Below are 14,620 nucleotides of genomic sequence, written 5' to 3' on the forward strand. Positions count from 1 at the left end.
ATCTTCCAGGCCCTGTGCCGCCAGCAAAAAATGTAATTTGAAAATTTAGGGGCAAGTGGCTTAAAATAGTTTAGTCTGGTGATAAATCTCAAAATCTCTCCCGTGCTGCTATACTATACTTTAAATACTATATTTAAATATGATTTTAAATTTCTCTGTAACAGCTCACACTTTATGCCATTCAAAACATAAAAAACTTATTTCAATTTATTTTTTTTACCAGTTCTACGTTTTTATTAAAATCTGCAGTCTACAGTAAAAAAAAAAAAAAAATACAAACAAAAAAAAATACGCTGAACTGACGACAACAATTGGTATCAGAGCATCAGAAATTAGTAATGACATGGTGTACAAAGCAGTATGATTGGAGAGTACAAATACAGTGCCATAGGGAACACAAAAAAAGGGGAAATTCACAGTAACCAGCCAGGAAGAGGTAGAACATGGAGGGGAAAAAAGTTTGGGGGGTGTAAGGGTAATGACCAAGAAAATACCTACAAATCTAAACTCATAGCATAACCGTAATTAAACAGTAATACCCTGTGCATCAACCCAACAACTCCAGATTAGAAAAAACTTATAGGGGCAATACCTAGCATAGGCGAGTTTATATAGGGGGAGTGTATTGTTAATAGCCATTTCTAGTCACGGATTGTGGGGGGGGGGGGGGGGGGGTGGGCAGGGGATTTCCACCGCAGGAGGAAGCAGAGTAGAACACAGAGTCTATCGTGTTTAGTGGGCACTACGTCTTCCACAAGGCCCAACAACCACAGAGCTGGATCGAGCAGGAAGGATCAGTTTGAGGAACTGATCCCTAGAAGAAGTCATGATCTTTAGCACTTTATTCATTGATTTATTTATTAGGAGGATTAAATATAGGAAAAATGATTCGCACATAAATATTTCAGTTTTATCAGTACTCTTATTATTTATTATCTAATTCCATTATTGGTATGTGCTGACTTTTTTTTTTTTTCAAATTCTTTATTAAGATAAGCAAGGGCAGTGTTAACACAATACACATTTAAGAACACATTAAGAAATTGCAACAGAAGCATAACTTGCAACAGGTATGTGAGAAAAGTATTGCAGAGCATACGGTGATTGCAATCAAAACTTTGAAAGCGTAACATATGGCAAATCAACATACAGGCTATCATGAAGAAAAAACATAATTCACATCATCAGATGGACAGAGCTATAAGTCATCAAAACCACAAAATGGTTATCGATGGTAGTAACAAGCATTGACTTCTTATGTATGGGGGAGGTAAACTAGAAAAATCTTTTCTAACCAGAAGTCATGATCTTTAGAAATTGGAGCAAGCAGTCTTCCCAATTATTATCTGTCAAAGTGGAAATATCAACACACCATTTTGTACCACATGGTATAGAGTAGTCATCTTGGGTAAGGTCAAGGGTGATAATTGAGAATACAATGCCGACAACCGTTTAGGCAAGTCAGCACAGAATAGTAGTGATTCTACTTGGTCAGATTAATAGAGTGAGGCAACTGCGCTGAGGCTGCTTAGTGAAGCTGTAGGAACCTAAAAACATATGATTAGGAATGTAAGTATCTCAGAGCACTCTAAAGGGTAACAAAGAGCCTCATAGCATAATGTGTAAGCAGCATGATTCCAAGTCCATCCCAAAGAGCTGCATCTGGGATAGCATGAACATGGGGAAGGTTGGGGTTACCCACAGGGGAGTATATGTAGAATATATATAGTTCCAAATATAGTGTAGTGCAACCACACACACACACACACACACACACGAAAATTAAAGAAACCCTTTGAAAACACATCAGATCTCAATGGGGGAGAAATCATGCTGGATATCTACTGATATGGACAGGGTAATGTGTTAGGAATGAAAGGATGCCACATCGTTTGATAGAAATGAAAATTATCAATCTACAGAGGGCTGAATTCAAAGACACCCCAAAAATCAAAGTAAAAAATAATGCAGCAGGCATTTTGTTTTGTTTCCATTTTGTTGAAATTTCATTGCAGCAACTCAAATGGTACTCAGGAAGTTGTATGGTCCTCACATGCTTGTATGCATGCCTGACAATGTCAGGGATGCTCCAAATGAGACAACGGATGGTGTCCTGGGGTATTTCCGCCCAGATCTGGACCAGGGCATCACTGAGCTCCTGAACAGACTGAGGTGCAACTTGGCAGCATCAGGTGGACCAAAACACAATGTCCCAGAGCTGTTCTATTGGATTTAGGCCAGACGAGCGTGGGAGCCATTCAATGGATTCGATTTCTTCATCCTCCAGGAACTGGCTGCATACTCTTGCCACATGAGGCCAGGCTTTGTCATGCACCAGAAGGAACCCAGGACTCACTGCAGCAGCATAGGGTCTGACAATGGGTTCTAAGGTTTTATCCAGATACCTAATGGCAGTCAGAGTGGCATTGTCTAGTCTGTAGAGGCCTGTGTGTCCCTGCATAGATATGCCTCCCCAGACCACTGCTGACCCAACACCAAACTGGCCACGTTTAAGGATGTTACAGGCAGCATAATGTTCTCCAAGGCTTCTCCAGTCCCTTTGACATCTGTCACATGTGCTCAGGATGAACCTGCTCTCATCTGTGGAAAGCACAGGGGCCAGTGGCGGACCTGCCGACTGTTGTGTTTAAATGGCAAATGCCAGTCAAACTCAGGGCCCACTTGAGGACGTCAGGCCACCCTCATGATGTCTGTTTCTGATTGTTTGGTTAGAGACATTCACACCAGTGGTCTGCTGGAGGTCGTTTGTAGGGCTCAGGCAATGCTCATCCTGTTCCTCCTTGCACAAAGGAGCAGATATTGGTCCTGCTGATGAGTTAACGACCTTCGACAGCTCTGTCCAGCTCTCCTAGAGTAACTGCCTGTCTCCTGGAATCTATTCAATGATCTTGAGACTGTGCTGGGAGACACTGCAAACCTTCTGGCAATGGCACTTATTCATGTACCATCCTGAAGGAGTTGGACTGCCTGTGCAACCTCTATAGGGTCCAGGTAGCGCCTCATGCTACCAGTAGTGACACTGACCCTAGCCAAATGCAAAACTATTGAAAAACAATCAGAAAAGATAAGTAGGGGAAAAAATGTCAGTTCCCTTCACCTGTAAAACCATTACTGTTTTGGAGATCGTCTCATTGTTGCCCATCTGGTCCACCTGTTAATTTCATGAACACCAAAGAAGCTGAAACTGATTAACAAGCCCCTCTGATACTTAACTGACCAGATCAATATCCCAGGAGTTTACTTGACCTAATGCTATACTTTGATTAAAAAGTGTTCCTTTAATTTTTTTTAGAAGTGTATATTGTGATACCCTAACACCCCAAGCAAAATATCTACTGCTGAAGTTGTGTTTAAAAACTAGATGTGGCCAAATATCAGGCGGTATCGGCCAGTTCAAGAGAAATCAAATGACATTCGGCTTGTGTGTACGGCAGCCGGTTCGACAGAAGCCAGCTGAACATTCGGCTTCTGTCAAAGGGACATGCCTGATAAAGGTCTGCCAAGCAGCATCCAGTCAACTGTCAGGCAATGGCTTACAGAGCTAAACTGTGTGTTCTGGTGGGGGGGGGGGGGGGAGTTGTCAGATCACAATAGCTCAGCAGGGGAGCTCGCAACACTAACATCTGATTGTTAGTACAGAATCTCCTCCCAAGCTCTTCAGTTTTGTTTCGTTCAGCTCTCTGGGTTGAATGAAAAAAAAAAAAAAAGAACCTGTCTGTGTGTAGTAGGCTTTAGAGCTTTGGAGTTTGGAAAGTAAACAATGGATATATGTGCTTTGTTCAGATTTCATGACTGAGGTTTACAACCACCTTAAATAATAAACCCAGGAACAATGCAATATTTTGCAGGTTCCAGTTTTTACATTTGATGGCTACCTTAATTTTCTTCAGGCTAAGAAAATTTTTGGCAAATAATAAGATATTTGTGGATCTTACTAGAAATGTAGTGTCCTTGTAATTTCCTGTGAGCTACACAGAAGAATTTCTTCCTTTCTAGCCATCTTCTGTAAATCTACCAGTTGCCCTGCCCCACCATGTAATGGAGATTAAAAGATACAGACATGTTTGTAGTCCATATGATGAAAGCAGGCTAGGTAAGTATGTTACTGCTGTAAAAATCTCACAAGATCAGTGGGGAAAGCTGCTCCATAGTAAACATCCTAGGCCAGTTTTCTATCCAGTGGCATTCCCCTTTGGTCTTGTGAGATTGTTTTTTCAACAGTAATACTCATACCAATTTTTACTGATTGGGGGTCTGCGGTTGTGGGTATTATGGTAGTCTGAGCTGAGGGTGTAATGATTCTCTGCTTTATTACCAGAAGAGATAACTCTTCTTGGTTGTAGAACAGAATAGGGCTATTTAATGCTGCTCTTTTTTGAAAAGGAGCTATGTGTTCACTAGACTTCGCCTATTATAGTGGCAGGGTCTTTTTAAGAAAAAATATTAACTCACCTTTTTATCCTTTATCTTTTAATAGGCTTCCAGTCGGATGAAGACTCCTATTAAATTTGTAACAGCCACGTCTGTGCTACCATTTAACCCTGCAGCATTTTTAGAGGTACAGTATTGAATGCAAAACATTTTTATGGTCCTCCGTTAACCAAGAGACCCAAAATGAATTTGTTTTTTTGTTTTGTTTTTTGTGGGCTGTTCTATTCAATACATTATAATCAAGAAATATGCAGTGCTCATACTACTTAAAAGAAATATATTTATTTTTTCCTCATTTATTTTCTGTAATTCTAGGTAGTATGAGTGCTGCATCTTTCCTGGTTATATTTTAATTTATTGTGGAGACACATTCACTTGGTGCTAGCAGCTATTGTTTACACTTAGTTTTATTTTCTTCATTAATTGGGTAGAGCATAGGTACATCCTTATTTTTATATTAAATACATTACGTCACATTTTCACAAAGCAAGCAAAACTGTTATTGCTTCTGTATTTGTAAACCCCTAAATTATAGCACGTTTGGGACAGTTTTCAAAAATAAACATAAACCTACATACCTCTATGCAGCAGCATCGCTCTAATGCTAAAGCTGTCCCCTGCCAGCTCCAAGTCCAAGAACAAAATGCAACCACTGATTTTTAAATTCTCAGTCGGCTCTGAACAGAGAACAGTGACAGTCATTAGTTTCTGCTCATGCCCCTACAGTGCTCACCGGACCACTGGGCTGGTGAGGGGGTCGGCGCAACTGGCTTTGTCTCTCAGCCGAGTGTGGAGAGCCAGAGCCAACAATTATTCAGACACCTGGATGAATCCCAACAATCTAGTGACGTCAGCTGACAGTGGGCTTTAACCCATTGTAACTGACTCTGGGTCACAAGAGAGCCAAAGTAAGTGCATTCCTGTGACCCTTTTGGTCATTTTTTATTTATTTTTTTGTAAGGAATTCTAAAGGTGCAATCTAGGCACATGTTTATCTCTGTGATAATATTTATTCTGTATTCCATGAAATATTTATTGTTTTACATTCATTCCTCTTGACACAGATAATCCTTTATTTAAGAATGTGCCTGGCTCATAGTGCTGGTTTGGACCCAACATGTCAGTCATTGGCAGATATGCAAGATCAAGCTCCAGCTATTGGGCGTTATATTAGAGAACTAATGACGAATGTTTTCACTGATCCGGAGTCCACCTACTCTAAGATAGAAGACATGAACCCTGTGGAAATGTACATAAGCCTTATGCAGCAACTGTTGTCTTCAGCTGGAGGTAGCCACTAATGCTTCTTAGTACTTTTTATTTAATCTTTGTTAAACCTAAAGGTAAAGTACCACCAGATTAGAAAATGTAACCATGGTGTTGTTATAAGATGCACAGTGAACCCTGTTCACAAGTTCATTCTTTTATTCAGACAGTGCTGTGTTGTGCACCAGTCCATTTTATTGGTAAACTGGGCATCTGAGAAGCCCTGCTTATGATTTGCAAGAGCTGTTCCCTAATTTAAAACAGATATTCTGGAGTACATTTCTAGTGACCTTTTGGGATTCTCTATGGATTTTTATTTCATATTAGGGCAATATGTGTACTACTTCGGACTTTTGAAATTTTGAAATCCCTTGTAACCTGTGAAGATATAAATATGGAGGCAGTCAATATTTTTAAGATGCAGTCTCTGGAGCTGTCTTTGACTACTTAATAATTCACGGATCATGGACACACATTTAGTCAGTAAAGTGTCCAGATGCCTGATATGCACCACCTTGTTTTGGTTCAGTTACATTACCATAGAAGCTTCCCTGAGTTGTTCTGTTGTCTTTATCATTTGAAGGTCAAATAGAGCATTGATTAAAGCCTGTTGTATATATCTCATTTCAGGCTTGCAAGTTATGTATTGCCTTTTGGAAGCAGTGTCCGTGTATCCACAGAAGTTGGCTACCACTCTGTTGGACAAAATAGACTGGCTAAAAGTAAGAATTAGCTATCATCTGTGTCATATGTTACTATTAAATGTGTCCTCAAATTGTCAATTTGTCAATAGCCATCTTTGTTTCTTCTTGCTATCTCCTTCAGTGTTTCTAGCTACCTTTTCATGTTTAATGCCATTTTTTTTATTACATAGAGTTTAATGATTTCTAACAAGGAAGAGATGCGGGAGCTTGCAGCTCAGCTGTATGCTGTAGTTGTTTCAACTCTGCCTAGTTCTGAGATAAAGTCAAAACTGCAGAACCTTCTCAAAAGTGCCAAGGATGTACATGTGAGTAATGAAGTTAAACTTGGAAATAGGAAGATGTGCAAACTTTGCTTGCAACTGTGGGATAAAATGTTTGAAAAATCTACAACAAAGTGTGGTTCAGATATGCAAGTCATAATCCCCCATTCATTGCTTGGGAGAAATGTGTGTCCAGCCTTCAATATACCCATCTTTAGCTGTTTGAGTTTGTGACGCTTGCCTTTACAACAGCCATTTTCAAGCTTTTTAGTATGGAGAAACCCTAGAAATAATTTTCAGGACATTCACCTAACTACAGCTACAGCGCACTATTCATGATTTGGTATATCTATTATTAAAAAAGGATTAAAAAATGCTTTTGTATTTAGCATATTTGACATTCTATGTGTATTCTTTTTAACTACTTCAATACCTGGCACTTTCACCTCCTCCCTGCTCAGGCCAATTTTCAGCTTTCAGTGCTGTCTCATTTTGAATGACACTTGCGCCGTCATGCAACACTGTACGCAAATTAAATTTTATATAATTTCTCTTTCGTTCATTGACGGACACAGCTCCTGATCTTCTTAACCATTGGGTTATACTGCCCCCTACAGGTGTAAGACACTAGGTAGAATTTTTTTTTCCTGTGAGATCTACAATCAACTGCCGGACTGGGCGACGGGCTGGATAATCTAAATCCAGTGGTCACCCCAGTCTGGCCAGCGAGCGCGCACAGACCTAAGCTCCATGTTAGGTTGGCCGTGACATAGCCCCATCGGATGAGGGCTGGCCTGCGAGTTAAACTCCTCGTAAAGTCGCTCATCACCAAGTCGCAGCGTTCTGCCTGGCCGACAGCCCCCCATTTTGATGGAGAGGAGGTTCTGTCTGGTTCCTGGTATGGTAAGTAACTGTCCCCACTCTCCCCCTGGAGGGTTTTGGGGTGGACGTGGGCCCCTCCATGGGATGGTCGGACTTCTGGGCTCCCCTCCTTCCCATTAGGCACCCCACTAATCAGGCTGGTGGTCCCTGTGGGCAATCTCGCCCCACCATCGGTGCCCCCCCTCCCTCACTGACGCGAAGACTTTGGGGTTACCTGTTCCACCGCCAAGGGTGGGGGCAGGGTGCTGTGCTTGGGAGGGGGGGTGCCACCGGCGATCGTGCAATCGGCTGGGGGGGGCTGTACCTGGTGGGGGCTCCTGCCAGGGCCCCCTTCCTGCCTGTGCCGTTTTCTGGGACCTTGGGATCGCTCCAGGTTCCGCCATTTTCTTGTAGCCGGTGTGCTTAATGCAGGGTGGCCATGTTTGTGTAGTCCAGCGGGCATTTTTCGGTGGTTTCCCATTAAAAATAGCAGCGGCCATGACAGTGGAGCCCTCTGGGCAGAGATTTCGGCGGTGGGAGCTCCTCCTCATCCCCTGGTGCTGATTCCTGAATCTTTTCATTTGCTGTCGCTGTTAGTGCAGTGCAGATTCTCCTGGTAGCTTCAGTGCCTAGTTTCTGTGGGTAGGTGAGTCAGGTAGGGTCCTCTTCCTCTCTACTGAGGATCGATTGGCTGTGGCTGGCAACCAGGTGGGCTGCCAGGGCGGTGGGGGTTGTCCCTTAGCATTGTTTTACACTTTTCTGTTGGGTCCCCCTTGTGACTAATGGAGTCTTTGGAGCACATCTCCCCACCTGATCCCCTCTCTGAAGCTGTGGGGCCCTCCGGGTCTCATCCATCCATCGATGCACTGATGGAGGTCCTGGAGTCCTTGGTGTCCTGGGTGGAGGTGGCTTTTGGCCGACAGGCTGGCAAAAAGTGCCCCCCGCCTGCCCCTGCCTCATTGGTCTCATCAGATCCTGAATCTAATTTGGACGCCCTGGAAGTGGGTCACCTTGCTGGGTCTGCCACAACTCGCCCTGAAACCTCAGATAGTGAGGAGGATTCCTCCATTTCTGCAACCACGTACAAAAAAGCACTGGTGGACGCACTGATTGTAGCTGTGTGTGAGACCTTAAAGATGGAGGGAACGCAGCTGAAGTGCAGATTCCTTTTGGCATTCACAAGCCATCCAGAGTGGAAAAGGTAATACCTTTCCCCTCCTATTTTGACAGAATTAACATTAAATCGTGGGGACGTCCAAAGCGTCCCCTTACGGTTCCCTAAGCGATTTTGCTAGGCGATACCCCTATGAAGATTCCCTCCTTAAGTGGACTGTTCCACCGGTGGTGGACCCTCCATGTGGAACCTGTCCTGTTAAACTGCTGTATGGTCTTGGCCATCGTGTTGCAGCTCAGTTTCAGGGTCTTGGCAATCTTCTTATAGCCTAGGGCTAGGCCATCTTTATGTAGCGCAACTATTTTTATTTTTTAGATCCTCAGAGTTCTTTGCCATGAGCTGCCATGTTGAACTTCCATTGATCAGTATGAGAAAGTAAGAGCAATAACACCAAATTTAACACACCTGCTCCTCATTCACCCCTAAGACCTTGTAACACTAACGAGTCACATGACACCGGGGAGGGAAAATGGCTTATTGGGCCCAATGTGGACATTTTAACTTAGGGGTGTACTCACTTTTGTTGACAGCGGTTTAGACATTAATCTCTGTCGAGTTATTTTGAGGGGACAGCAAATTTACACGGGTATACAAGCTGTACATTCACTGCTTTACATTGTAGCAAAGTGTCATTTCTTTAGTGTTACATGAAAAGATAAAATACATTTACAAAAATGTGAGGGGTGTACTCACTTTTGTGAGATACTGTATCACAACAGCTAGAAGGGTAGGGGACTTGCAAGGTCTTTCTATTTAAAGAACCATTTTTGTTGATCCAGATAGGATTATCTTCAGGTCAGATCCTCTATATCTGCCCAAAGTAGCATCATCCTTTCATAGGACACAAGAGATAACCTTACCATTCTTTTATGTGATAGCCCTAAGATGAAGGGGGAGAAGAAATGTAATTGTTTAGATGTGAAGAGATGCCTCCTCACTTATTTAGAGGACCAAAGATTTTCATCTTTTGATCCTCTACTCTGGTCCAAGGAAGGGACTTTACGCATCTAAGCCTTCAGTCTCTAGGTGGATCAGACAAGCAATCGCCATGTCATACGAGATTTCAGGTATTCCTACGCCAGCAAACCTGAAAGCTTACTTAACCAGAGCCCTGGCAATCTCCTGGGCTAAGAAAGCGGGAGCGACCTGCGAACAGATTCGCAGTGCAGCCACCTGGTCCAGCCAAGACACCTTCCTGCAGCACTATTGAGTGGAGATGCGGTCTCAGCAAGACCTAGTCTTCAGCCGAAAGGTACTACAGGCGGTGGTCCCACCCTAAGGTAGGCCCACGGTTACTTGATTATCCTCTCATGTGTTGCCATCCTTAAAGGTGAAAGGAGAAAACCAATGGGTAGACTTACTAGTAAAGGTGTTTCTTCGAACCTTCCAGGAAGGCAGGCCTACTTCCTGCCCAGTTAAAGGGTGAAGATAAGAATGTAAACAATAGGTGGTGAGTACCTAAGTGAATGTATACCCCTTGTGGACCGGTTGGAAGAATTACAACAAGAATTACGCAAGAAAAGGCGCTGGTGGACGCACTGGTTATATCTGTGAGACCCTAAATATGGAGGACGCAGCTACTGCGACTGAGGCACAGGTTACGTTTTGGCACTCCCAAGCCATCCAGAACGGCAAAGGTTTTTCCCTATCCCACGTTTTTTGACAACCTGCTCAAAATGGAATGGGAGCGCCCAAAGCGTTCCCCTGGGGTGCCTAAGCGGATTGCTAGACGCTATCCCTTTGAGGAGTCCCTTGTAAAAAAGTAAACTGTGCCACCTACGGTGGACCCTCCGGTCTCAAGACTGAATAAAGCTACCATGATCCCATTGGAGGATTCCCTGCCCTTTAAGGATCCAGGGAATAAAAAGGCGGAGTCTGTGGCCCGCAATATGTACTCCCTGGCGGGGTCTGCACGGTTGCCCTGGTCTCGCAAACATTGACTGAATGGGCTAAGTTACTACGCCGTGACCTGGAGGGGAAACATCTTCCTCCTGCCTTTTGAGGAGCTGTTGGACCAGCTGGTGCAGGGGCTGCAATTTGTTTGCGATGCCACGCTGGATACTGCTCCCATATTGGGCCAACTGTCTGTTTCGGCAGTAGTCCTCCGGCATATACTTTGGCTAAAATGCTGGTCTGTGGATCAGACTTAAAAGAAGGCCTTGACTGATCTACTTTTTTAAGGAGATCGCCTGTTTGGGGCTACCCTGGATGACATCAAATGTCTCTCAGGGAGTAAGAGTACCTTTCTCCCACAGGCGAACAAGGGTAAGGACCCTTGTTGCAGACGGGGTCCCTCCTTTTTCAGCACACAAAGTTTTTTCGTCCCTCAGGGTCAGTCGATAAGGCAAAGCCCTTCAAGACTCCCCTGGGAGGTTCCATGCGACCCTGGTCTGGCAAACAAAAATCTAGTTTCTCCAGACCTGAGGACAAGGCCACTTCGGCCTGAAGGTGCGCCTTCTCCCGTATCTGGGGTGGGGGGACATCTTTGCTGGTTCTCGGACCTGTGGCTATCCCGGATACAAGACAAATGGGTTCAAGAGGTCATATGGTCCGGTTTCAAGATCGAGTTTCGATCTGTCCCGCCGGTGAGGTTTTTCCCTTCCAGTGTGTGACTGTCCCTGGATCACTTACAGGCTCTCTTTGGGGGGCAGTACAGGACCTAGTACAACAGGGAATAATGGTTCTGGTTCCGTGTACAGAACGTTTTCAGGGCTTTTATGCAATCCTGTTTATGGTACCCAGGAAGGAAGGCAAGGTGTGTCCAATCCTTGACCTGAAGGCACTGAATTGCTTTGTGCGAGTTCAAAATATCAAGATGGAATCAGTTCGCACAGTGGTGGCTTCCCTACAGCAGGGGGATTTCCTGGCCTCCATAGACATCAAAGATGCCTACCTTCACATCCCGATATGTGCTGGACACCAACGGTTTCTCCGTTTTGCTGTGGGAGAGGATCACTATCAGTTTGTGGTGTTGCCCTTTGGTCTCGCCTCTGTTCCTCGGGTCTTCACAAAGGTGTTGGCTCCGGTCCTGGCGCTTTTGCGACAACGGGGGATATCGATCCTGGGTTACCTGGACGAGCTGCTTCTACGTGTGAAGTCTCCCATGGTGCTGGAAACTAATTTGGCAATCACCATGAGAACTCTGGAGGAGTTTGGGTGGATTCTAAACCTTCAGAAGTCGTCCTTGGTCCCTTTCATGAGACTGGACTATCTGGGCCTGACTCTGGACTCGTCCTTAGCCAGGGTGTTTCTTCCTCCGGAAAAACTCCAGACTGCGATTCAGCTGTTGCTGGCCAGCAAGTGGTAGTCCCTTCGAACCTGTATGAGAGTTCTGGAACTGATGGTGTCGTCCTTCGAGGTGGTCCCCTTGGCTCAATTCCACGCGAGGATCCTCCAGAAGGAAATCCTTCTCAAATGGAACAAGAATCCAAGTTCCCTGGACAATCGGATCCAGGTGACCAGGGAGTCCCTGATATGGTGGCTTTGGTCCCCGATGCTCAAGCAAGGGAAATCCTTCCTCCCTGTATATTGGACAATTGTCACCATGGATGCCAGTCTGTCCAGGTGGGGTTCTCGGCATGTTGTCTGGTCCCTGGAAGAATCAAGGTTACCGATCAATGTTCTGGTGCTGAGAGCGATCAGGCTTTGCCTAGTCCACTGGACCGAGCACCTACAGGGTTGTCCAGTGCACATTCAGTCGGACAATGCCACAACTGTGGCTTATGTCAATCACCAAGGGGGCACCAAAATGGTCCTTGCGGCCTTGGAAGTGGCAGGCATCCTTCGATGGGTGTAACGCTTTGTTCCAGCTCTCTACGCTGTTCACATTCCAGGAGTGGAAAATTGGCAGGCGGATTACCTCAGTCGACAGGCCTTGGATGCAGAGGAATGGTCTCTTCGGAGGTATTCCAGCAGTTGTGCCTTCGTTGGGGCACTCCAAATGTAGATCTGTTGGCGTCTCGGATCAACAGGAAAGTGCAGAGGTTTGTGGCCCGCTCCGGGGACCCTCCGGTCATTCTTGTGGCTCTGGACTGGTCTTGCCGAGCTTGGTACGCCGACCTGGTCAGGCTAGTCGCAGACCCTCTTTAGGAAGGATTTACCAATCTTTTTCATCTTGCTTTACGGTCGCTGGCTTTGACGGCTTGGCTGTTGAAAGCCAGGTGCTGAAGGACAGGGGTTTGTCTGCTTCAGTAATTCCTACTCTGCTTAAAGTGAGGAAAGCGACTTCTAGGAAGATTTATCATTGTATGTGGAAGTCGTATATTGCGTGATGTGAGTCTCTTGGGGCTCCTCCTCGCTCTTACTCGGTGGCTTGGATTTTGGCTTTCCTTCAATAGGGAGTTGATCAAAAGTTGGCCTCGAGTACTATCAAGGGTCAGGTCTCGGCCTTGGCAATCTTCTTTTAAAGGCCATTAGCCACCTATTCTCTGGTGCGTAACTTCATCCAGGGGGCGCAGCACTTAATACCTCGGGTGCAACCTCCGTTGCTTCCTTGAAACTAAATTTGGTGCTGTCGGTTCTCCAGAAACCTCCTTTTGAAAGTATTCGGGAGATTCCCCTGCTTACCTTATCCCAGAAGGTGACCTTCTTGGTGGCTATTACTTCTGCGTGCAGGGTGTCAGAACCCGCGGCATTGTTCTGTCCTCCCTATCTGGTGGTTCACAGGGATAAAGTGGTACTTCGTCCGGATCCGTCCTTCCTTCCGAAGGTGGTTTCCAGTTTTCACTTAAAGAGGGTAACACGATGTCCTCATTATGTCCTAAGCCAAAACGTCCTAAGGAATTTGCACTGCATTCTTTGGGTGTGGTTCGGGCAATCAGGGTGTACTTGGCGACTACTGAGTGTTTTCGGAAGTCGAATTTGCTCTTTGTACTCAAGTATGGCCCAAAGAAAGGGCTGCCTGTGTCTGCTGTGACTATTTCCAGATGGATTAGACCTACAGTGGTACAGGCTTATTCAATTAAGGCTCAGGTTCCTCTTTTCCCTGTTAAGGCGCATTCTACTCGGGTGCTTAGTGCTTCCTGGGCTTTTCGCCATCCAGCATCTGTGCTACAGGTTTACAAGGCTGTGCTTTGATACAAAACTGACATCCTATAGCAGGGACTGCCCGTAGACATAGCCAGAACTTTTTTCTGCCTAGTGTCCTTCTGTAGGCGGCAGCACACCCCACTGATATGAAGATAAGACGACTGCGTCCGTCAATGAACTTCAGAGAAAAGGATTTTACGGTAAGACAAAAATCCAATTTCACATTAATGCATAGAATGCCCATCCTGGACCTGCCAAACTCTCGCCCCCACCACCTCTCCTAGATATTACGCCTAGAAAATACCTTTTTTCTTACGATAGTGCTTTTTTGCTTTAGAAGCTGAATTGTACCACCACCTTTAATTCATAAAGACCTAAAATAAACCAAACTTAACTCCTCTTTTCCCCCACTGACTGGCATGTATATTCAGATGACTAATTTCCTTGGTACCTATAGTGTTTCTTTTAGAAAAATACCCATAAAATCCAAGGAAGTTGACCTTTTTTTTAGTTTTGGATTGAGTGGCGAAAGATTGGAACCCCTGTAAAGTTTTTGTTGTGTTTTTTACCTGCTAGGTACATTTACCCTCTCTACCTAGTAAAAAGGAGGGGTTTTCTTAGCGAAGCACAGCCTCATGCCTAAGCTAAGGGCAGATGGATTCCAGGAAATAAATGCTACATTCATCATCTGAAACGCCTTTGGAGACAACTTATGGTAGAGAAATGAACATTCAATTCACAGGCAACAGCTCTGGTGGACATTCCTGCAGTCAGCATGCCAATTGCATGCTCCCATAAAAATTTGCAACATCTGTGGCATTGTACTGTGTAATAAAACTGCTCATTTTAGATTGGCCTTTAATTGTGGCCAGCTT

General features: G+C 44.8%; 1 protein-coding gene across 2 annotated transcripts in view; it reads left to right on the plus strand.

Moving 5' to 3' along the window:
* ECPAS (Ecm29 proteasome adaptor and scaffold) overlaps positions 1–14,620 on the plus strand; it is a 230,229-nt gene that overhangs the window by 89,659 nt on the left and 125,950 nt on the right. For both annotated transcript variants that reach the window (XM_082267213.1, XM_082267214.1), the window contains 4 exons: positions 4,499–4,579; positions 5,517–5,742; positions 6,349–6,440; positions 6,593–6,727. In XM_082267213.1, coding sequence (XP_082123339.1) covers positions 4,499–4,579; positions 5,517–5,742; positions 6,349–6,440; positions 6,593–6,727 — 534 coding nt within the window. The remainder of the gene's footprint in view (positions 1–4,498; positions 4,580–5,516; positions 5,743–6,348; positions 6,441–6,592; positions 6,728–14,620) is intronic.

Source organism: Pelophylax lessonae (genome assembly GCF_965119305.1).
Source record: "Pelophylax lessonae genome assembly, chromosome: 1".
Taxonomy (NCBI): Eukaryota; Metazoa; Chordata; class Amphibia; order Anura; family Ranidae; genus Pelophylax; species Pelophylax lessonae.